At 42.2% G+C, this 24,308-nt stretch overlaps 1 protein-coding gene across 2 annotated transcripts in view; it reads left to right on the top strand.

Annotated features, from left to right (window-relative positions):
• Positions 1-24,308, top strand: part of LOC132405319 (slit homolog 3 protein-like) — a 630,603-nt gene that overhangs the window by 531,099 nt on the left and 75,196 nt on the right. For both annotated transcript variants that reach the window (XM_059990026.1, XM_059990027.1), the window contains 5 exons: positions 5,821-5,956; positions 9,005-9,073; positions 17,211-17,282; positions 19,404-19,475; positions 22,705-22,776. In XM_059990026.1, coding sequence (XP_059846009.1) covers positions 5,821-5,956; positions 9,005-9,073; positions 17,211-17,282; positions 19,404-19,475; positions 22,705-22,776 — 421 coding nt within the window. The remainder of the gene's footprint in view (positions 1-5,820; positions 5,957-9,004; positions 9,074-17,210; positions 17,283-19,403; positions 19,476-22,704; positions 22,777-24,308) is intronic.

Raw genomic sequence — 24,308 nt, 5'->3', positions numbered from 1 at the left:
CTTTTAGCTCACAAGGCCACCCTCTGAGAATTAACCTGTCACTTTCTTCAGACCCCTAGAAATCATGTATTTTACAGTCTAATCACCATGTGTTCCCAGTTATAAGTTTGTACTTTCAAGAGATAAGTAGAGAGATTTTATCATCAGAATAAATATTTTCTATAATTGTGTTATGCTATACCAAAGTGGATTGCAAATGGTGTTTTTTTTTCCTTTAAAAATTCATTTGACATACCCATGCCTCTGATGTATTCTGTGATCTTGATTCTCGGCACAGCATGAGTAACGAGATTTGTATCTCCCAGTTGTTTACAGAAATTAAAACATGTTACAAAAGCATCCTAAAACACGCTCACATTTTTATAAATTATGTTCATTGACTTGTTTTTTCTTCTGGATATTATCAGGAGGTTAAAGGTTGTCTTCTCTTTGATTCCTTTGTTCCTTTCCTTCCAGAGCAGCTATTAAATATAAAAATGCCTTTGATGTCCATTCCCGCCTGTTCCTGTGCAACGCTACAATAGTTTATTGTCAGATGGTGCTCTATCGAAGAGCTTAAAGTCAATGCGGGAAAGGTCTCTAGACTAGCTTCACCACACAATGTGCTTGAAATTTTAAAACTACTTTGTCTTTGACAATTAATTTTACCTAATGATTTCTACTTAGCTTTGGGTGGGTGGGGAAGATAATTCTTTTAAGTAAGGGACCAAAATTTCAATGAAGATTTATCAGAACGTTTAACAGGCTTTTAGGCAGACACTGAAATCCTGGCATCTGGTCCTAATGCAGGCAGATTGGATTAGTGTTGATGGACAGTAAGTCTCACATGGATACGATGTGCTGAAGTGCTGATCTCTACGTGGTTCTGCTTTATGAGAAGAACAGTAAAGGTTGTGTTTTCTCTCATATGAACCTGATTGGTTTGGTGTGTATTTACATGCTATTTGCGTAGCCTCCAACCTGATGGCATGAACATCGATTTCTCTAACATCCAATAACTTCCCCCCAACTCTTTCATTCCCCATTCTCATTCCCCTCCCACCCTTTCTCTTCTCCATCACCTCCATCTGGTTCCGCGCCTCCTTCCCTTTCTTCCTTAGTCCACTGTTCTCTCCTTTTAGATTCCTCCTTCTTCAGCCCTTTATCTGTCCCACCCACCCCCTCTCTGGTTCTTACTTCATCCCTCCTCTCCCACCCACCCACCTTCCCCCTCATCTGGCCTCACCTATCATCTGCCAGCTTGTACTCCTTCCCCTCCCACCCCCATCTTTTTTATTCTAGCCACAACTTCTATTTCCTTGAGCAGTTGCTTGGGTCTGAAAATTGCATGCTACCATTCCACTTATGTGAGATCTGAGATGACTGATGTGACCTATGTATGGATCACACATCCTTACACAGATGGGGCAGGAGATAATTGGACTGAATTGGGCTTTCTGTGTTTGTAGCACTTTCATTTGCAGTTTATGCAGAGCTTTTATATACTCCTGACACATGAAATTCAAAAATGCCATCCTGAAAACTCAGTGACTTGAGATTCCCAGAAGTCATGGGGAAGCAGAATATTTTTCAAGGAGGTTTGAAAATATCTTTAAAGCTTTTCCTTTGTCTGCCTGGTGATTTCCTCCTGTAATAGACTATGGAATTGAGTATCTATTTTGGGAACATTATTTTGGGAATGCAACTTGGATGACTCATGCAATGGAACCAACTGTGTGTGATAAAGGCTTCTATGCTGACGGTATTAAACTGCAGTTAAAAGTCCATTTACTTAATACGTCAGTGGATAAAGGTTTTTCTATAGACAGTACTCATGGTAATTTTCCTATACCATTCAGTGCTTTCTGTTGGTGTTCTTGGTCTTAAAAGTATAGAGAAGGGCAAAGACTTCTGGTCATCAATAGGAGTTGTGCCGAATTTTCTGCCAGTTGAGGCGATGCTGATGAGTTTAACCATACGTTACATAACCCAGTTGCACTTGGGTTTGGCTGGCACTTATAACACCAGTCTTCCTTTAGCTCCCATGTGGTTCCGTTGTAAACACTACACCATTTGGTCAGCCTCACCAAGAAATCAGCCGAAAATCCAGAACCATTCCATAATCCTTGTTAAGCCAATTTAACTACAGTCTGTCCAAGAAGGAGAAGATCAAAATGAAGAAACAAAAGCTCCCACTCCTGCTTGATCTGTGCGAGACGTGACAGAGGGAACATGCTCAGTGGTATTCCAGTCAAATGGATCTAGTTTATGTCTCTGCAATAAATTCTGCAACACTGCAAATAAGTAGGTACCACTTGGCTCAGTGGTAAGGGGGACTTCAACTTTATGCTCATGAATAATGTGGTGGAAACCAGCCGAGGAATCACTTCCCAATGATCACCAAGCCCATCCTTTCAAATGGTGCACAGCTGGTCTTCAGGACTGGGATCAGGGTGTAGAGGTAACACAGAAACATCGAAACCCTACTGCACAATACAGGTCCTTTGGCCCACAAAGCTGTGCCAAACATGTCCCTACCTTACAACTACCTAGGCTTTACTCATAGCCCTTTATTTTACTAAGCTCCATGTACCCATCCAGGAGTCTCTTAAAAGAGCCTATCATATCCGCCTCCACCACTGTCGCTGGCAGCCCATTCCATGCACTCACCACTCTCTGAGTAAAAAACTTACCCCTGACATCTCCTCTGTACCTACTTCCAAGCATCTTCAAACTATACCTTCTCATGCTAGCCATTTCAGCCCTGGGGAAAAGCCTCTGACTATCCACTTGATCAATGCCTCTCATTATCTTGTACACCTCTATCAAGTCACCTCTCATCCTCCATTGCTCCAAGGAGAAAAGGCCGAGTTCACTCAATCTATTCTCATAAGGCATGCTCCTCAATCCAGGCAACATCCTTGTAAATCTCCTCTGCACCCTTTCTACGGTTTTCACGTCCTTCCTAAAGTGAGGCGACCAGAATTGAGCACAGTTCTCCAAGTGGGGTCTGACCAGGGTCCTATATAGCTGCAACATTACCTCTCAGCTTTTAAATTCAATCCCATGATTGACGAAGGCCAATGCACTGTATTCCTTCTTAACCACCGAGTCAACCTGCACAGCAGCTTTGAGCGTCCTATGGACTTGGACCCCGAGATTCTTCTGATTCTCCACACTGCCAGAGTCTTACCATTAATACTATATTCTGCCATCATATTTGACCTACCAAAATGAATCACTTCACACTTATCTGCGTTGAACTCCATCTGCTGCTTCTCAGCCCAGTTTTGCATTCCATCAATGTCCCATTGTAACCTCCAACAGCCCTCCACATTATCCACAACACCCCCGACCTTACTAACAAATTTACTAACCCATCCCTCCACCTCCTCATCCAGGCCATTTATAAAAATCTTGAAGAGTAGGAGTCCCAGGACAAAGTTGTTCTGGAATTCATTGTATATGTGGGCACATGAAGTGCACCAATCGGCTGGAATACTGGACATACTGATATATGTAGTAGGGACAAAAATGAGTGTTGGGTGCCACTTTGTGGAGAAGACAGAATGCACTATCAATGCACATGCACACTGAAGCCGGGGTTCTTGCATATTTTTTTGAATTTTCCTTTGTTTCGCTAGGCCAGTTGTGGCTCATTTTTCCTTTTCATTACAGCTTTTCTCAGCCATTCCATACAGGTTGACCTTGCTGTGTGTGTCAGATCATGACACAAGGTTCATGTGGTTCTGATGGTTTCATTGTCTTTCTGTCAACTCATGTTTAGCCTCAATAGCACAGGTACCCTAAAATGTGATATGGGTACTAACGCCCTAAAGGCCACCACAGAGGAGCCCAGTTGTGAAGATACCTATATACCTTTTGGAAGGCCTAGCAGTGTGCACAGTAAGAAGTGAATTTATGATTGGTTTCTCATCCATCACGCAGAGGCATTGTCTCCATTGCTGGCAGGCTTGGCGATACCTGCATATGCCAATCACTGAAGCTGGGAGACATGCCCCATCAAATTTAACTATATACCCTTTTTGCCATTCACAGGGAACAAGGCCTGTCAATTTTATAAGATTAGTGAGATACATTTGTCACCACTGGCTACTGAACTTCTTGAATAGCCAGAAGAGAAAACTTAATGGGTTGGGATAGATGAGGGAAATTGATGAGGGAAAACCCGTAGTAGCTGGAGTGTCACATGAATCTGGCCCTGTTACCCCAGCACACTGTCTGAGAGGGTAATTCCTGAATTCCATTCCTCTACTCAACCACATTACAAATTAGAGACTATATGAGGCAAAAAATGTTAACGTATACTGAGTGTTGAAGAGAATTTGATAGTGAGGATCACAATACACTATACCCCTTTAAATGTCTATGCTCTTGCTAAGGTGGTCACTTGATTTCTGAATGAGGTTGCTCTAACTGTGCTGATGATTGCCTGAAGCAACAGCAGAGGTTTCAAAATCATTTTATCTGTGCATTGGTTGGAGCCAGCTTGCACCCTCTTAAGTGGGTTGGTGCAATGCAGCTGAAGATGATTCTTTGTTGGCTGCCTTTGAGCTTTGAGCAGATTTAACTTATTGCTGGGTGCTCTTGGAAATATTTTGCCTTGAAATGTTCATCCCTGCTCCTTAGCTCATTCTAAGAGGAGTCCACAGATACATCTGTACTCTGCGTGGGAACAATTGATTTATCTAAAAGCCTTGAAGTCGTCAAAGCAAGGCCTTCAGCACCTTGCTCATGATTCTCTGTGAAATGTGAAACAACTATTGAAAGCAATTAAGTATAGAGAGCTGTGGTGCTGGTCTGAAGAAATCAGCCAACAACAAATCTATGAAAGGCTTATCTTTTAAATATGAAGACAAACTGCTTAACTTCTTGCTGTTGAGGAAATGTCAACAGCAGTGATAAACGACAAAACAGCAGCAATGTGATCTGCCACACCTGTGTACCTGCAGAGATGAAATGCCTGGTTGCTAAAGACTTAATCTAAATATTGGCGAACAAGCTTGGTGCTAGAATTGTGTCCATTTTTGAGCTCAACACCAGGCACAGATACCTAAGAAATGGGTGCAACCAGATTTGAGTTCTGGCCCTTTAAATCTTTGTATAAAATTCTACTTCTAACCATTGTAGTGCAGGCAATAACTGATGCACCATCAATAACTCTCGGAGACGTGAGGCGAGAGATAGGCTTTAATTAGCTGGAAGAGAGCAGTGAGCAGCAAGAGCCCACCATACAACATCCTGGAGACTGAGGGAGGAGCAGTGCCTCCAATCGCCTTTATACCGGGGTCCGTGGGAGGAGCCACAGGAGCAGTCAGCGGGGGGGGGGGGGGGGGTGGTGGTGTCCAGACAGGTATATGTAGTTCACAACAATAACAAATTAACAAATATGATTAAGTCTGCAGATGCTGGAAATCCAAAGGCATACACACAAAATGCTGGAGGAACTCAGCATTGTAAAGAAGAGTAAACAGTCGACATTTCAGGCTAAGACCCTTCTTCACGACAGAACACAATAATGTCAGTCGAGATAAATCTGCTTGATCAGAATTAGATGCGAATGTGTTATACAATGTATCTGGAGGAATAGGTTCCACCATTATTGCCCCAATTTACAAAGCATTTCTACAGTAGTATTAATTTGTACATGCATTGCAGCAATGGCCTGTGTAATGGCATAGCTAACCATGTGAGTTGAGCATACGTTCCCATAGGCAATGTAATTATAGAACAGTAGCCCACTACCATCTCAAATAATCACATCGCTCTCTCAGGTGGTAAAGAGGTCAGTCCAACAGCTATTGCATTTTGTTCCTACAGCAGACAACAATGAGAGCAGCTGCCTGCCAGGCCTTCGATGTCCAGAGCTCTGTAATTGCGTTGACACCGTGGTGCAGTGCAGTAACAGAGGCTTCCGCACTTTCCCTAAAGGCATTCCCAAGGATGCAACTGAGATGTGAGTACAAGCCTTGAGTAAAACCTCCTCATCATCTTCGTCTCTATTTTTATTTTCAATCTCTTATACTTTATACATGATCTTGGAAAGGGAACTGTCATGGAAAAAGGGGCCTGTTTTTATTTATTGACCTGAATGTTGGAATGTTGGAATAGTGGTGAAGAAGACTGTGATTAGGTGCAAGAGAACATAGATAGATTGGGAGAGTGAGCAGGCAGGTGTCTGGTTCAGTTTAATACATTGTGGAGTGATACACTCTGAGACAAAGAACTAAGGCTATGTTGACCTGCTTAAAGCCACAGTTCTAAAGGGTGTATATCAGGTACACACATGCATAAATCACTGGAAATAGTGGGAAATGCTGCAAGTGGTTAGTAATGTGCATGAGATCCTGCAATTCATTATTCAAACCATTAAGTACAAAAAGGGGAAGTTTTTTTATGGAGGATACATTAAAATCTGGCATTAAAAAGGGTGGCATTGAGCCAAAGACCTAGCTTAAATCCTGACACATGCACAGAATTTGCATGTTCTCCATATGAATTTACTCCAAGTGCTCCAGTTTCCATATCCCGGTCATGTGCAGGTTGATAGTTTAGGTGGCCACAGAAAACTGTCCCTTATGTGTAGGAGAGTGGTAGAATCTTGGTTGAGTTGATGAGGTTGGGAAAATGAAAACTGGAATTAATATTACTGTGAATGGGTGATTGATGGTTGATCTGGACAGTGGACTGAAGGACTTGTTTCCATGCTGCATGTGTCGATGATCCCATAACTCCATTAGCCGCTGCTTGAGAATTGCATCTAGTTCTGGTCATCACATGTTAGAACAAATATAAAGATCATGGAAGGGGTGCAGAAGGAATTTATTCATATTTTCAAGGATGAGGGATTTCAGTTCAAGAGTTAGTAACGTTTCTCCTTGGTAAAAAGTTGGGAGGAGATTTGTTTAAGGTGTACAAGATCATGATTGATATAGACTGAGTAAATAGCGGAAAGCTATTCCCATTAGTGGATGATTCAACGATCAGTAGACTCAGGTTTAAGTCAAAGGGTAAAAGATAGTAGACTTGCTGTAAGAAAAAAACAGTTTTATACAGAGAATGGAAATGAACCAGAAGTTGGTGGGAACAGAATTAATAACATATTTTGAAGGGATTTGGAAAAGCCTTGAGGAAAAGTAACTCCGGTAAGTGACTGAATAGAAGATTGCAGAGAACCAGCATGGAGTCATTGGGCCAACTGTCTCCCTTTCTGTCATGACAGTTCTATGATTATTTACCATACTATGCTTTCAAGGTCTCTGAGAGTTCAATGTGGAGAAACTGTGTTAAGATGAAAGCAAAGTCCTGGTCTTCTGTCCAATGACTATAGCACCAGGAATGTTATCACATCATTTGGAAAGCTGAAGTTCCAGAGAACCAAGCAAGTTATAAATTGAAAAATCTCAGCTTTCTCAGAAGAATAAATGAGATTCCAGATAATGGATTCTTTTGCAATGAATGGGAAGCACTGGAAGTGTTTAAATTGGTTCAGCATAATTTCCAAAGGGCTCAGATCTTCTGACCACAAACCTCTTGGTGATATTACAATGAATACTTTCTTTTGACGCTATCTCACGACTTTATTTTCCTAAACTCCAGTAAAGAGAGGAGCATAAAGACCACCAAATTAGTTTTCAGCAATGGAAAGACACAATGTTCCGCACAGCAGCAGAAAGTAGGAGTAGGCCATTTGGCCCCTGAAGCCTAACCTGCCATTCAATATTATCGTAGCTGTTTAGAGCTAGTCCTAACTCCTCTTCTGTTCAAACTTAAATTCTTTGATCTTTCAAGTATTTACCTATTTCCCCACAAAAACATCTAATACTCCTCCACCAACACTGCCCTCACCCCATCCTCCCGCCACCCTACCAGGGATAGAGTTCCTCTTGTCCTCACCTACCACCCCACCAGCCTCACCATCCAACACGTAATCCTCCGTAACTTCCACCATCTCTAATGGGATCCCATCAACAAACACATCTTTCCCTCCCACCCACTTTCTGTTTTCCAAAGAAATCGCTCCCTATCTGACTCCCTTGTCCATTCATCCCTCGCCACTGATCTCCCTCCTGGCACTTATCCTTGCAAGCAGAACACGTGCCACACCTGCCCCTGAATCTCCTCCCTCACTACCATTCAGGGCTCCAAACAGTCGTTCCAGGTGAGGCAACACTTCACCTGTGAGTCTGTTGGGGTCACGTACTGTGTCCGGTGCTCCCAGTGTGGCCTCCTGTATATCGGTGAGGTTGGAAGATCACTTTGCCGAGCACCTAAGTTCCGTTTACCAGGAAAAGCGGGATCTCCCAGTGGCCACCTATTTTAATTCCACTTCCCATTCCTATTCTTTTACTGTCACGATGAGGCCACACTCAGGATGGAGGACCAACAACTTAAATTCCGTTTGGGTAGCCTCCAACCTGATTACATGAACATCGATTTCTCAAACTTCCAGTAATGCCCCCCCCCCCCCATTTCACACTTCCCCATCCCCTTTTCCCCTCTCTCTCTATCTCCTTGCTTGCCGATCGGCTCTCTCTGGTGCTCCTCCCACTTTGTCTATCCATGGCCTTCTGTCCTCTCCTATTAAATTCCCCTTTCTCCAGCTCTGTATCTCTTTCACCAATCACCATCCCAGCTCTTTCTTTCACCCCCCCCCTTCATTTCACCTATCATCTTGTGTTTCTCCCTCCTCTCACCACCTCCCCGACCTTCTTAAGCTACTCCTCGTCCTTTTTTCTCCTGCCCTACTGAAGGGTTTCGGTCTGAAACGTCAACTGTACGCTTTTCCATAGCTGCTGCCAGGCCTGTCGAGTTCCTCCAGCATTTCGTGTGTGTTGCTCTCCATCTCTCATTGTGTCTGTCGCTCTGTGTGTCTCTCCTTATCTCAGTAGTTTTGTTACAAGATCACTGTAACCCTTGCCGTTAGGAGATAGTACTTGCATTCTATTAAGGAGAGTTTATTCTGTGGACAGTAGCCACCATTGTTTACTGTGCTGTTTTACAGATACTTGGAGGGGAATCAACTGACTGCATTCCCTAGTGAGCTGTCTAATTTCAAGCAATTATCTCTCTTGTAAGTGACACTTCAAATCTTCATTAATATTCTGGTAACATTCTGTCAACTGATGAATCTTTAAATAATGAATGTTCTTTATTGGGCAGATTAATGCATAGCTCCAGTAATTCTGGTGTAAGGTCGGCTGGATGTTTCTCCTCATGTACAATGTGCATCCTGGGACATGACCAAGACCATCTGTGTGATGCAGTGAGGTAGAGCACAGCAGGTCCGTGGTGAGGATCCGGTGCTGTGCTGTCGTAAAAAGAACCCAGTCTAGAAGGGATACTGAAGTTGACTTCAAAAATGGCAAGGCCGCCATCATGAGTTAACATCTTTTAGTTCCTGGTTTCAAATCCAGTCAGGAGTCAGGCAGCCTCTCTTCAAATGCTGCAACTTGCTTGGAAGCTGAGAGAGGAAACAGGCTGCATCCAGACACGCCATCGGGTGGTACAGTGGCATGGCAGGGGGTTGTACAGCAGGGATGGTACACTGGCACAGCAGGGGGTGGTACACTGGCAAAGCAGGGGTTGGTGCACTGGCAAAGCAGGGATGGCACAGTGGCACAGCAGGGGTTGGTACACTGGCAAAGCAGGGGTTGGTGCACTGGCACAACAGGGGGTGGCACAGCAGGGATGGTACACTGGCACAGCAGGGGGTGATACAGTGACACAGCAGGGGGTGGCACAGTGGCTCAGCAGGGAGTGGTACACTGGAAAAGCAGGGGTGGTACAGTGACACTGCAGGGGGTGGTACACTGGCAAAGCAGGGGGTGGTACAGTGACACAGCAGGGGGTGGCACAGTGGCTCAGCAGGGAGTGGTACACTGGCAAAGCAGGGGTGGTACAGTGGCAAAGCAGGGGATGGTGCACTGGCACAACAGGGGGTGGCACAGCAGGGATGGTACACTGGCACAGCAGGGGGTGATACAGTGACACAGCAGGGGGTGGCACAGTGGCTCAGCAGGGAGTGGTACACTGGAAAAGCAGGGGTGGTACAGTGACACTGCAGGGGGTGGTACACTGGCAAAGCAGGGGGTGGTACAGTGACACAGCAGGGGGTGGCACAGTGGCTCAGCAGGGAGTGGTACACTGGCAAAGCAGGGGTGGTACAGTGGCAAAGCAGGGGATGGTACAGTGGCAAAGCAGGGGGTGCTACAGTGGCAAAGCAGGGGGTGGTACAGTGACACAGCAAGGGGTGGCACAGTGGCAAAGCAGGGGGTGGTACAGTGACACAGCAGGGGGTGGCACAGTGGCAAAGCAGGGGGTGGTACAGTGACACAGCAGGGGGTGGCACAGTGGCAAAGCAGGGGGTGGTACAGTGACACAGCAGGGGGTGGCACAGTGGCAAAGCAGGGGGTGGTACAGTGACACAGCAGGGGGTGGCACAGTGGCAAAGCAGGGGGTGGTACAGTGACACTGCAGGGGGTGGCACAGTGGCTCAGCAGGGAGTGGTACACTGGCAAAGCAGGGGATTGTATAGTGACACAGTGGGGGGTGGCACAGTGGCAAAGCAGGGGGTGGTACAGTGACACAGCGGGGGGTGGCACAGTGGCACTGCTCCCATGAGCCTGGTTTAGTGGAAACCCATGCTGCTGACTGTATAGAGTCTACATCTTGTCCCAATGCCCATGCTGGCTTCCCAGATGCACTAATTTCCTCCCACTTCCCAAAGACCGTTTTCATGAAGTGACAGAGATTGTGTGAAGGGAGGCTGCTTTCCTTGATAATCCACTGGTATGCTAATTGGCAATTGTAAGTGGCACTATCAGATGGAGAATTACAAGTGTATTGATGGGCTTGTTTGAGAGTATAGGTTAAAGGAAAATAAATGAGTAACGATCCCATTGCTGTGAAAGCTGAGGTGGATTTGATAGACTATATAGCCTGCATCTGTGTCATACAGAAACTGTCCCAAGAAAAATACTAAATTCATCATTATATATGGGTCATGAGTATATGGCATCTTGATTCTAGATAATATCTATTTCTTGGCTTAATCCCCTTGAAGGTTCACTGTAGCATATTCTGAAATAACTTTGGGATAAAATATTCTTCCCATGTCCCTAATCCAGGAATTGCCCTGTCCTTAGGTAGTTCTAATGTATTTACCCAGCCCTTCCCTTCAGCCATCTAATGTGTCTTAAACCCTTGTCCCAGCCACCTTGTTTCCACTCTGAAAGATTCTTTGTGCAATCTACCTCTTTGACCAACCCTCATAATATTTCCATAGATGCTGCTTGACCTGCTGAGTTCCTCCAGCATTTTGTGTGTGTTGCTGTCATAATATTTGTTTCTTCGGCTCAGTATCCAGTTTTTCTTGATAACCTCTTTCAGATTTATGGGGAAGCTTTACAATGTCACTGAGCCACAATATGCTCACTTTTGATAACATTTGTCCTGTGGGATCTTTCTATCTAGCCCTTAACAAAGCCCCTGACTTTTCAACCTGTCAAGTGGAAATTCCAACTTCACTTCTTTTTATCGAGGAAGCCAACTTTTCTCACTTCAAGCCGGCTATCAAAAGCACAAAGTCTTTTCAATGAAATTGGGCAGTCTTCTACAAATTAGAAATGCTTCCTGTCCTAGAGTTGGTGGATGGTCATCTATGGTTAGGAGCACAGAGGTCATTCCAACGCATCCAGATTTGCATGTTTCAATGACTCTGCGATGTTGTGTTGTTGTGTGGGCAACACAGCAGCATAATGGTTACCATAATCACTTAACAGTGCCAGCGATTGCTGATCAGGGGTCAATTCCTGCCAATGCCTGCACTCTCCCTGTGACCTCCCATATTCCAAAGACGTATGGTTAGGGTTAGGGTTAGTAAGTTGTGGGCATGCTATTTTGGGGCCGGAAGCATGATGAAGACGTGGGCTGTCCTCATCACAGTCCTTACTAACCCAAATAATGCATTTCACTACGTTCTTCAATGTCTCAATGTACATGATTTATGGTTTAATCTTCATTTCCAAGTAATTATCTGAAGTCAGCAACATTGAATTAAAATGTAATGAACACCATTTGTTTGTAAGCAGAGGCTTAGGAAAGGCTGGGTTAGTCAGTACACACCTTGTCAGATCTGTTTCTAGACAGACAGAGTGAGAGTTTGGAGGTCTCTACCATGTTCGCCAAGGCACAAAGGATACATGAATACTGTTCATGGATCAGCGATGTTGATTGAGGATTCAGTGGGTATTCAGGCTGCAGGGATTTTCCAAGTACAAGGATAGCTAAAGAAAAAATTTTCAAAAATTGAAAAATATTCTTCTGCCTTCTTTCCATAAGACCACAGTTGGAATATTTTATATCTCTTGGAAGCTTGAGTGAAGATCTGTCCTCTCTCCTGCTCCAGAACATGTTACAAATGCTACCATTAGGATAGGGATGGAAATTGGGACTGCACTTGACACTGCTGTGTTGGTTTTGTTGGCCACATGCCTCTCTGACCAAAGAAAGTACACTGTTGTCCTTGCTTGTAAAGTCAAAGCCTTGATATTTTCTGTGAACAACATATCTCTCTCCAAATCCCTCCCAACCTATGCCCTACCCTGCTCCTTCTCATGGCAATCTTAGTACTTAGAATGTGGCATATCCAAGGAGAAATCCTGGGAATTTTGATTTTTTTTGTGTGAAACTGAGCGTCATAAGTTTCCAAAGTAACAGCTCAAGCTGACATTTGGACCTGCTAGTTTACTAATTCTCTCCTGGGGTTGAATCTTTGATTTATAGTTTGTTAAAAATCAGAAGCAATCTTTACAGCCACTAACTTTTCTACTAAGCTGTTTATAAACTTGATGGAGTACATTCTGAAAATGTAACTTGCAAATTAGCAGTCAGAAGAAGGTGGGGGGGGGGGAGAAATTTGTAATGTTTTCATAATTCAAGTTTAACTTTATTTATAGATTAGTAAATGTTTTAAAATTCAGTACTGGATTTTTGCTTTCATTCAGATCCAGACTGCTAATGAGTCTTCAGGACTATTGGAAACTAAAAATGATTTCAAGCAAGGACATAAAATTACTCATAATGTTGAATGAATTTTAAATAAAGAACCATTATTGGTTTACTGAATCAAAATGACGTTGTTAATAAATTCAAGCTTCAAAGGCATGACTAAAACTATCATTGTTTGATTATATGTATTTAACATGAAACATGATTTTCTTTGGTGGGCCTCAGAAATTATTTGGTGTCAATTTGAATCTCCACCTGAAAGATCTGTGTATTATTGAAGATGCTACATGCATTCTCAAAATGGTTCTTATTCTTTTCCCAGTTAGTGCTGAACACAGTACAACATTGCTCCTGGGTCAGAAACAATGGTTCCTTTGACTAATGAGGGAACTATAACTACAGTAGCAAATAGAATATAAAATTACCTCTGCTATAACATTTCATGTTGTTCAGAGTTAATTCTTTTTTAAATACAGTTTCTCCAACTCTGAATTAAACAGAAAATGCTTGAAACATTCAGCAGCTCAAACATCATCTGTGGAAAGAGAAACAGAATATTTTTAGTACAAACAAGACTCTGTTTTCTCTCCACAGATGCTGCCTGACATGCTGAGTGTTTCCAGCATTAGCTGTTTGAAATTTCATACCCTGAGACTTGGGTTCATTCACTTTGTGAATGCAAGAGCCTTACTGGCTGATTATTAGAGTGCAGAGGCAGGCCATTTTGTACATTGAGTCCATTTTGTTTTCCACAGTACAACAAGTATCCGGATGAAGGGTCTCATCTGAAAGATAAACCTTCTAGGCTGCCTGTTCCATTGAGTTCACCCAGCTTTAAGAACTTCCAAAGAGAAGTTCTCTCATTCTAAAACTAACTTGTTTTCCCTCTTTTGAAGTTCTGATGATGGGTCTTGGACCTTCAAAATAAGATTCTAAATATTTCAGATATTATTTTAAGTGTAGTCACTGTGTTTTTAGTACTTGAATTGCCGGTATGCTGTTTTGCACTGAATGAAGTGGCACTGTAACCTCGTTGTCCTCAGCAATGAAAATAAAGCTCTAACTAACTGACTGACCTGAGATATTAAGTATTCCTCTTTACACAGTTGCTACCTGCCCTTCTCAAAATTTCAAAGTACACTTAATATCAAAGTTAGTATGCAGTATACAGCCTGAAATATGTCCTCTTCACAGACATTCACGAAACAAAGAAACCCCATAGAGCGATAGAAACATCGAAGCCCCCTCTCCCCCTCCCTTTACACAAACAGCAGTAAAAGCATCAATAACCCTCTGCCCACCTAAGCCAGCAGAAGCCCCCCCCCCACCACTCCCCCACCATTCCCCCATGATGCGAGCAGCAAGCAGCAGAAACACCAAAGAGTCCATCGGACCAGAGTTCATAAACCAGCACTTTTGTATCTCAGACAGGCCCCCTTTCCCCAAGGGAGAGAGGAGTCACTTCTGAACTCTTCCAGCACTTTGTGATTGTAATTTCCATTTTCCAGCATCAGAAGTTTTATATATATATTTTTTTTTAATTGGGTGCTGCCAAGTGATGTCCTTTACACTGAAGGGCATGTTTTTAAAGTCACTCCGCATCAAAATAACAGCATCAGCTGCCAAAGAGAGCTGGCAAAGCAAACTATCCAGACTGGATCAATCAGTCTAGATCAGACTTCTCCATAACACCTTGATTAGATTTGTTAATTAAAACTTTAATCCAGGATTACGGGGATTAAGCACTTCTTTTATTCCCAGTCATTGTTTTAATTATTCATGCTAAGATCAAAAACTTTCTCCAGCTCAGAGATCAGTGGAAGATTTTTATCTAAGCATTGCCTATAACAGGATCATAAACACATTTAGAATGAGGCAGTTTTATGATTTCGTTAACACTACACAGAGGAATTCTTCCACCCTGGGGATAAATTGGTGACTGTGGTATGGCAGCCTAATGTTTATTGTTGCAATATTTAACTGTGTAATGGAAGGGTAAGGTTTCACTTCCATTACCACTGGGCTCTATTCCCCATTGCCCTTAATTAGTTGAAACAGATGAGTATTTCCCCATACAAAGCTACTAGGCTTATGGCACATATTGTTGATTACCAAGGCATTGAAATTTTATACACAAAGTAATGAATTTCAGGGTTTACAGATCCTATTTTACATGAGCAGTGTTTCAAGGTAAATGCAGTTCTCATGTCAACCAGAATCTAGAATTTTGTAAGGGATATTAATCATCAGGTTTTCTTGTCCCTAATCACCACTGGAGAATTGAATCCAGGATTGTTTCAGGTTCTGTATATTTGGAAAAGAAATTGGCCTAAACCTTGCTGGGGGAGGATGTCTCCCAACATGTGGTATTAGTTAGATTTGTACTTTCTCACCTTCTGTTCTATAATTTGCTGTGAATGCATGTTAATAAATGAGAATCTGAGACACTAATGAATGTTAGGGTTAACCGTCCACCCCCTGAGAATCAATGATTGAGGAAAAATAAATCAAAAAGTGATGGGAATGGAGATTGGATGAATTACACTTAATTTAGGTATGTTATGGGGAAGTTACAGAAGGGAATTCTGGGGTTACAGAAGGGACCTGGTGAGTCCAGAGTTCAAGGCCTGGATTACAGGCTCCACCACCACCGAGTATGGAGTTCGAGGCCTATTATCAACAGGTATGGAATTCAGGGCATGAGGTTTGGGATGTCATTGTAGGCAAGTCGGGGGGACGATACCAAGAATGAAAGCCCAAATGTTGATCATATAGTAAGTCCAGAGGTCAGAGCTTCATGGCCAAAGTCCTGGATCTGCATGTTCACTGGGGAAGTCAGAGACCTGATGTCTGAAAGTCCAGTGGAGGCTGGAGACCCAGAGGTGGCCAGAGCTGGAGTTAAAGGAGTGAGTGTGTGTGTGTGTGTGTGTCTGTCTGACTGGGAGAGAGGAAAGGTGCTTGTTTTGCTGCTGTTTCATTTTTCTTGTTCTTCTGAGCATTGTGAGCGTTACGTTGGTGCCAAACGTGTGGCGACACTTGTGGGCTGTCCCCAGTACATCTGTTGGTTGTTAACACAAACGAGGTGTTTCACTATACGTATTGATCTGCGTGTGATAAATAAATGAATCTGAACAACCTCTTAAGGCTGATTTATACTAATGCATATGGGCTACACCGTAGCCCTGATTTTCACCTCTGCGTAGGCTCTACACCGTAGCAATCATGCATTGGTGTGCACCAAACCGCTAGTTGGCGGTGGGGTTTCTGTGTCACTGTGTTGAGTTTCTTCGTGAGAGACAAGGACGAGGAGATGCATTTCAAACATTTTCACATGTGGGCAGGTAGATTTGACGATTTGTTTCACCTATTTCACATACATGGCATGGCAGACATGTACAGACATGGCAGAGAAGAAGCAACCAGAAATCCGTAGGAGGAAATGCGATGCTACCAAGAGAACCAATCACAGTTGTTGCAGTCTGTGTCACCACGATAATGTGAATTACTTTGTTGGGGACATGCATGTCACCCTACGACGAAGGGTACGTGGTACCTAAGGCGTAGATGCAAAGCTCAAGTATAAATCAGCCTTTACTCAATGTCAGCAAGACCAAGGAGCTGATCATTTATTACTTACTTATTTATTCTTATTATTTCTTCATTTTTTCTTTCTTTTTGTACTTGTACAGTTTGTGTCTTTTATAGATTGGTTGTTTGCCTGCTCTGTTGGGTGTGATCTTTCATTGATTCTATTATGTTTCTTGCACTTACTGAGAATATCTGCAAGAAAACGAATCTCAGGTTTGTATATGGTGACATATATGCACTTTGATAATAAATTTACTTTGAACTTTGAATCTGAATCAATCTTTCTTTAAAAGTGAAGTTCAGTTTATTGAAAGCAATTGCTTACTAGATAAATGGTGTCTGATCTGAATCCATCAGTAGCTTGTGACAGTTCTCCATTCCTGATGTATCACTTTCCCCAAACTTATGGGCTGATTTATACAGTAAGTTTCCCATCACTTTTGGCAAAGCTTGGACCAGAGTAGTGCACTAAAGACTGCTTAACTCTGCTTGTCCTTTGATGGTCTGTTATTTCTACCATTGTCTCTGGAAGCGACCAACAATTTGACATTGGTTTGCTATCACAAAATTATTTTGGATAAAAATGTACATATCTTGTGTCCATTTTGCAGAGATTTGAGCAACAACAGTATCAGTGTGCTCAGTAATTTCAGCTTCAGCAACATGTCACACCTCTCAACACTGTGAGTATTCAATAACTTCAATATCACATAACCTCCAGTTTGTATATTATCTTATTTATGGAAACTGGCTGTGAATATGTGTTTTTATTGCTAATGCAGTTGAGTGTTAATTTTATAAATGTAAATGACCATTATTATTCAATTGTTTTTGCTTCTGATGTCAATAGTTCATGTTACAAACAGTAATAACATGTAACTGTCAGTATAAATACTGCTCCAATGGTTGTTATCAGATCTCTATACTTAAGTTGTTGCTTATAGAAGGATGTAAGACCGTAAGAGCATAGGACCATTAGATATAGGAGCAGAAGTAGGCCATTCAGCCCATCAAGTCTGGTCCACTATTCAATCATGGGCTGATCCAATTGTTCCAGTCATCCCCACTCCCCTGCTTTCATCCCATACCTCTTGATGCCTTAGCTAATCAAGAACCTTTCTATCTCTGCCTTAAATACACCAATGACTTGGCCTCCATAGGCGCTCAAGGCAACAAATTCCACAGATTTACCACTCTCTGACTGAAGTAATTCCTCCGCATCTCTGTTCTAAATGTACATACTCCAATCCTGAGGTCGTGCCCTCTTGTTCTAGAATCCCTTACCATGGGAATTAACTTTGCTATTACTAATCTGTTCAGGGCTTTCAACGTTCAGAATGTTTCTATGAGATTCCCCCCCCCCCACCCCCGATTCTCCTGAACTCCAGGGAATACAGCCCAAGAGCTCCCAGACGTTCCTCATACGGTAACCCTTTCATTCCTGGAATCATTCTCGTGAATCTTCTCTGAACCCTCTCCCATGTCAGTATATCCTTTCTAAAATAAGAAGCCCAAAACTGCACCCAATACTCCAAGTGTGGTCTCATGAATGCCTTATAGAGCCTCAACATCACATCCCTGCTCTTATATTCTATACCTCTAGAAATGAATGCAAACACTGCATTCACCTTCTTCACAACCGACTCAACCTGCAGGTTAACCTTTAAGGTATCTTGCACAAGGACTCCCAAGTCCCTTTGCTTCTCTGCATTTTGAATTCTCTCCCCATCTAAATAATAGACTGCCTGTTTAATTCTTCCACCAAAGTGCATAACCATACACTTTCCAGCATTGTATTTCATTTGCCACTTCTTTGTCCATTCCCCTAAGCTATCTAAGTCTCTCTGCAGGCTCTCTGTTTCCTCAACATTTACCTGCTCCTCCACCTATCTTTGTATCATCAGCAAATTTAGCCACAAATCCATTAATTCCATAGTCCAAATCATTGACATACATCGTAAAAAGTAATGGTCCCAACACTGATCCCTGTGGAACTCCACTGGTAACTGGCGGCCAGCCAGAATAGGAGCCCTTTGTTCCCACTCTCTGTTTTCTGCCGATCAGCCAATGCTTCACCCACGCTAGTAACTTCACTGCAATTCCATAGGCTCTTACTTTGCTAAACAGCCTCAAGTGCAGCACCTTGTCAAAGGCCTTCTGAAAATCCAAGTACACCACATCTACTACATGTGTTACTGATTATAACTGCAGATGAGCACATAAAACAGCATAGAACATAAAAAAATAAATATAAAACACATAAAACATGATATGTGAGATTTAAAAAAAGTTCTAAAATTATTTTTCTAGAACATTAGGTCTTTTTAATTTCTGGATTCAGGCTCCAAGTCAAACTAGATTAACGGAGAGATTTGAAGTTTTTTTTGATTGGCTATAAAGTGAGCTTTCATCTACATTGTTATGAGAGCAAACCATGAGTAATTCAGCTGCTAGCCAACACTGGATAACAATTGTCTTTCACCTGCCAATAGTAGTTGGAACAGACCTAACTAAAAAGGTAATAGAGAGACTCTTGATCCTAACGAACGACACCAATCATTAGTGAGTAAAGGAAAGTGACATTTCAGCATAAAATATTTAATGCTTAATATTTTTAGAATCTTCTTGTCACCTTATCCTCCTCTCCCTCCTTTTCTAATCACCTCTCTCTCTCTGTCTCTCTTTCACTCTCCTTCCTACCGACTCCCAAACCCTGTCCTTCCCCACACTAACCTCTGTCTGTCTCACTGTGCTCTGCTCCACCACCAACCCATCATCATCCTTGTTAATGTTTTGCTTCTCAGGATCTTGAGCTACAACCGGCTGAGGTGCATCCCACTTCACGCTTTTGATGGCTTGAAGTCTTTACGACTATTGTGAGTATAAAGCAAGGTGTCAACTGAAAGAAATTTTGAGTCTTTGAGAATTAAAGAACTAGGCTTTGTGTCTTAGATATTGCTGGGAAATAAATTCACATCTTACTATCCAGCTCCTTACCTCAATTATCTCTTTCTTTTTCTCTCCCCATCCCATCCCTTTCTTGATCTCTCCATGCTATTTTTCAACTGTAAGACATTCTGTTTTTTTCTATAATTTTGTTTTTGAGTTGCAATGTCAAGTGTTTCCTCAAGGTCAACCATCTTGACCAGGCCAAATAGAAATTGTTAACTTCTTTTCTCCAAAGGATCTTAGCAAGCATATCAACTTTTTGCAAACATTAGATTCTGGTATAGTTTGAACTCTACAACTTCTGTATCACCAGCTAAGTGTCAGAACCACCAAACTACTGTATGTGAACTGTAAAAATCGGGAAGTCCTGTTCTTCTTATGATGAACTGCATAGCTGTAACACCATCCTGAGGTCAACACATTGTTACTCATGTAGCAAATCCTGCAGGATTGCTTGATGGTACAGATTCAATATCATCCCCTCAGCTTGCAAGAATGTTTTTTATTCCTGAGGACAACAGTATTTGTAATCCAGAAAATTTGCAAGTTAGAAATGTGGCCATGGAATTCTGCACCGTGCAACAGCTGGCAAATGGATCCGACTGGTCTCCCAAATGCTCATTCATATGTATAGTGTGAGGAAAATCCCACACATTCCACAGGCAAGACATACAGAGACTCCTTACAGAACAGCACTGGAATTGACCTCTGAACTCCGAAACACCCTGAGTTGTTGTAGCGTTCCACTAACTGCTATGCCACCATTGCTTTGTCCAGAAGCAGAGCAGCAGAGACCATTTAGCAGTGAATGATATTTTACTAACAAACTGCAAAATAACAAGCCACATGGGGCCACAAAACAAAAAAAGTAACAGAAGGCTAGGAGAAACTGGCTGGTTTGATGGGTGAACAAAGGACTGTGACTAAGAGCAAGGTTTAAATAGGCTGCAGGTGATGAGGTGAAAACGAGGTACACTTGATTCCTATCAGCTGGGTGGAGAATGGAGGTGCCTGCACTTTCAGGCCTGACAGATGATCGTTGAACATTAGGTGAGTATTCATATTGTAACTCTCAATTACTTCCTTACTTAAAAATGTATGTGGGTATCATACATAATGTGAGCAACTGTTATGCATCCTTGTTGAGAAGGTGCTAATGAACCATCTCCTTCAGTCACTGGAGAAGATGTGTGAAGGAATGAGATCCTAAATTATCTGCCTGTGATCCTGAAAGAATGGGGTCAAAACCCTGATGTAGGGTTTCAGTTCTAAATGTTGTCAAAACCTTTCCTCCCATAAATGCTGTTTGACACACTGATATACTCCTACAAATTATTTGGTTCTCCAAAGTCCCATGGCATTATCTCATTAAAGCGTTTAAGATGATTAAGTCATTTGATTGGGTTCATAGGGAAAAGAAAATTATTAGGCAGGAAAGCTCTAACAAGGGGGCCTAATTTCAAATTTGAGCTCCATCGTCTAAGTGTGGAGGCAAGAAGCAATGGTATAAATGGAACCCTGGAATCTCTAACCTGTCACATATACAAAGCCAGTGAACTTTGGTCAATTGGACCTCAAAACTGGGGCCTGGTTGATTTTTGTTATGTGAAGGATATCAATAGATAATGAACTGAAGAGAGTAAATAAACAGAATAAAGACTAATAGTAGAATGGGCAGTAGGAACTGAATAATCTAACGGATTAGTCATATGCATTATGTTTGACCAGCTAGAAAAATGGGCAGAAAAATAGCAGATTGAATTTCATGCAGAATAGTGTGAGGAGTTCCCTAACAAACCAGGGCAGGACTTGTACAGTAAGTGGTACTGAGGAGATACATAGAACAGGGGGATCTGGGAATACAGATCCATAATTCTTTGAAAGTGGTGTGACAGGATGATACGGTTGTAAAGAAAGCTTTTGGTACATTGGCCTTCATAAATCAAAGTATTGAGTACAGGAGTTGGGATGTTATGTTTAAATTGTATAAGACGTTGTTGAGGCCTAATTTAGAGTATTGTGTGCAGTTTTGGTCACCTGCCTTAAGGAAAGGTGTCAATAAGATTGAAAGAGTGCAGAGGAAATTTACAAGGATATTGCCAGGATTTGTGGACCTGAGGTATAAGGAAAGTTGAATCGGTTAGGACTTTATTCCCCAGAGAGTAGAAGATTGAGGGGAGATTTGATAAAGATATACAAAATTATGAGATGTATAGATAGAATAAATACAAGCAGGCTTATTCCATAGAGGTTGGGTGAGGCTAGAGATAGAGGTCATGGGTTAACGGTGAAAGTTGAAATTTTTAAGAGGAACATGAAGGGGATCTTCTTCACTCAGTAGATGTTGAGAGAGTGGAACAAGCTGCCAGCAGAAGTGATGGGGGTTCAGTTTCCACATTTAAGAGATATTTTGATAGGTACTTGGATGGGTGGTATTCAAAGGACTGGGACCAGTCAGATTCATAATTCAGCACAGACTAGATGGGTCAAAGGGCCTGTTTCTGTGTTGTAGTATTCTATGACTATGAATCTAAAATATCTTCACCTCTCAGTTTTTGTTTAAATTCATCTGAGATTCTGGCACTTGGGATAAGACCATAAGACCGTAAGATTTAGGAGCAGAATTAGGCCATCTGGCCCATCAAGTCTGCTCTGCCATTCAATCATGGGTTGATCCACTTCATCCAGTCATCCCCACTCCACTGCTTTCAACCCGTACCCTTTGATGTCCTGGCTAATCAAGAACCTATCTATCTCTGCCTTAAATACACCCAATGACTTGGCCTCCACAGCCGCTCGTAGCAACAAACTTCACAGATTTACCAGCCGCTGACTAAAGTAATTCCTCCTCATCTCAGTTCTAAAAGGAAGTCCTTCAATCCCCTACCATGGGAAATAACTGTGCCATATCTAATCTGTTCAGGCCTTTTAACATTCAGAATGTTTCTGTGAGATCCCCCCTCATTCTCCTGAACTCCAGTGAATACAGCCCAAGAGCTGCCAGACGTCCTCTCATTCTTGGATCAATCGGCGTTTTTCAAAAAAATCCTGTTACATTAATATATTGAGTACTTTAAATGTTTGCAGTTCCCTATAAAATATTATATTGGTTTTTTGCTTATTTCTAGTGATGTATTTTTATGTTTCTCCCAATAGGACTTTACATGGTAATGATATCTCCACCATACCTAATGGGGCATTCAGTGGTCTGACATCACTCTCTCATCTGTAAGTAACATTGAAAAATGCTTCTGAAATATATCCTTAAACATACATATGAATTAAAAGCAATAAAAACTCTGTAGTTTAACTCATTACTGTAAAGAGCAAAGAGGGTACCATTTTACATTAGAATTTCAAATTCTGTCGTCTTCGTGATGGATTTTAAAATAATTTATTTTCCTAATGGATCGTTCCTTGGAATCAGAGTCAGATTGATCACTGACCTATGTGGTGAAACCAGTTTTTTTTGTGACAACAGTAAGTGCAAAGGTATAACAATCCGTAAGTTACAGAAATAAATGGTGTTCAGGACAGCAATGAAAGACCTCCATCTCTGGGAGTATTCAGGGCTTCTTTTATCATGTCAGTAGCTCAGTTTTCACTACTGTCAGTCATGGAAGTCCTGGGTGGAGTCTTAGGAATACTATCGCATTCAAATAAGGATGTTCCTGTAACAATTTTGTTTTACTAGTCAGGGTTGTTAGCCCTGAGCTGAACCCTGAACCTGGAGGTCCAATCTTCACCTGCCCTCTATCCTTTGACCTCTTTGGCATGGGTGACCCAACAAGAGCCAAAGCATAAAGCCCTGACTCCAGCCAATACAGTTCTCCAGGTCAATGAGGCACGCAAGCCTCCAAAGCATGACAGGGATGTTGTCTGGTTGGTTGAAACATAAATAAGTAATGCAAGAAAAAGAATAATGAGATAGTGTTCATGGATCATTCAGAAATCTGTTGATGGAGGCGAAGAAACTGTTCCTCAATCACTGAGTGTGTGTTTTCAGGCCCCAGCTCCTCCTGGAGCTGGAGTATCGAGAAGCGAGCATGTCCCGGATGCTGAGAGCCCTTCATGATGAATGCTCCCTTCTTGAGGCACCATCTTTGGAAAACGTCCTTGATAGCAGGAATGTCTGTGCCCCCGATGGGTTTGGCAGGTCTAGAACCCTCTTGCGATCCTGTGCTTTAGTGGCTCCATAATTAGTGCATTCAAAGGAATTTTGCGGACGTAATGCCCCAGCCTCAACTGAAGGTTTGTGAATTTACGTTTGTAAGTTTAAAGACAATTTCCACACTTCTCTGCTGATTAGAGCAATGAAGCTTTCTACGTCTGATTACTGCAGTTTTGACATTGTAGAAGATAAGCTTTCCACAACCCTAATGCACAAGCAGTCATACTGAAAATATGTAATTCCTTCTTAAGTTAACTTCAGGGACCTTTTTTTTTTGCAAACTGCTATTAACCTTTGGAAATTTCAATTTTTGTAATGTTTCTTGCCATTTTGCTGTGACACGGTTGACCAGGCAGCAAAGTGGTTTAACTTTTATGGGATTAGTGTCCTCTCAGTCTAGCTCCCAGTGCTGGTGGATGCCACTTACATTTCTTGTTTCAGCCTATCATGCTGGAATTGTGCTGGACACTTTTTGGATCGAGCAGTCACTGTTGAATGAACTGTAAAATAATGTTGTGTTTTTTTTCTATCATTCAGCTGGATTTGCAAGTATTTCCTAGCCATTTCCTTCATTAGCTTTTGTTCAATG

This window comes from Hypanus sabinus, chromosome 15, assembly GCF_030144855.1.
Source record: "Hypanus sabinus isolate sHypSab1 chromosome 15, sHypSab1.hap1, whole genome shotgun sequence".
Lineage (NCBI taxonomy): Eukaryota > Metazoa > Chordata > Chondrichthyes > Myliobatiformes > Dasyatidae > Hypanus > Hypanus sabinus.
Note: the sequence above shows the minus strand (reverse complement) of the source record. Positions and strands in the feature narration are given on the sequence as shown.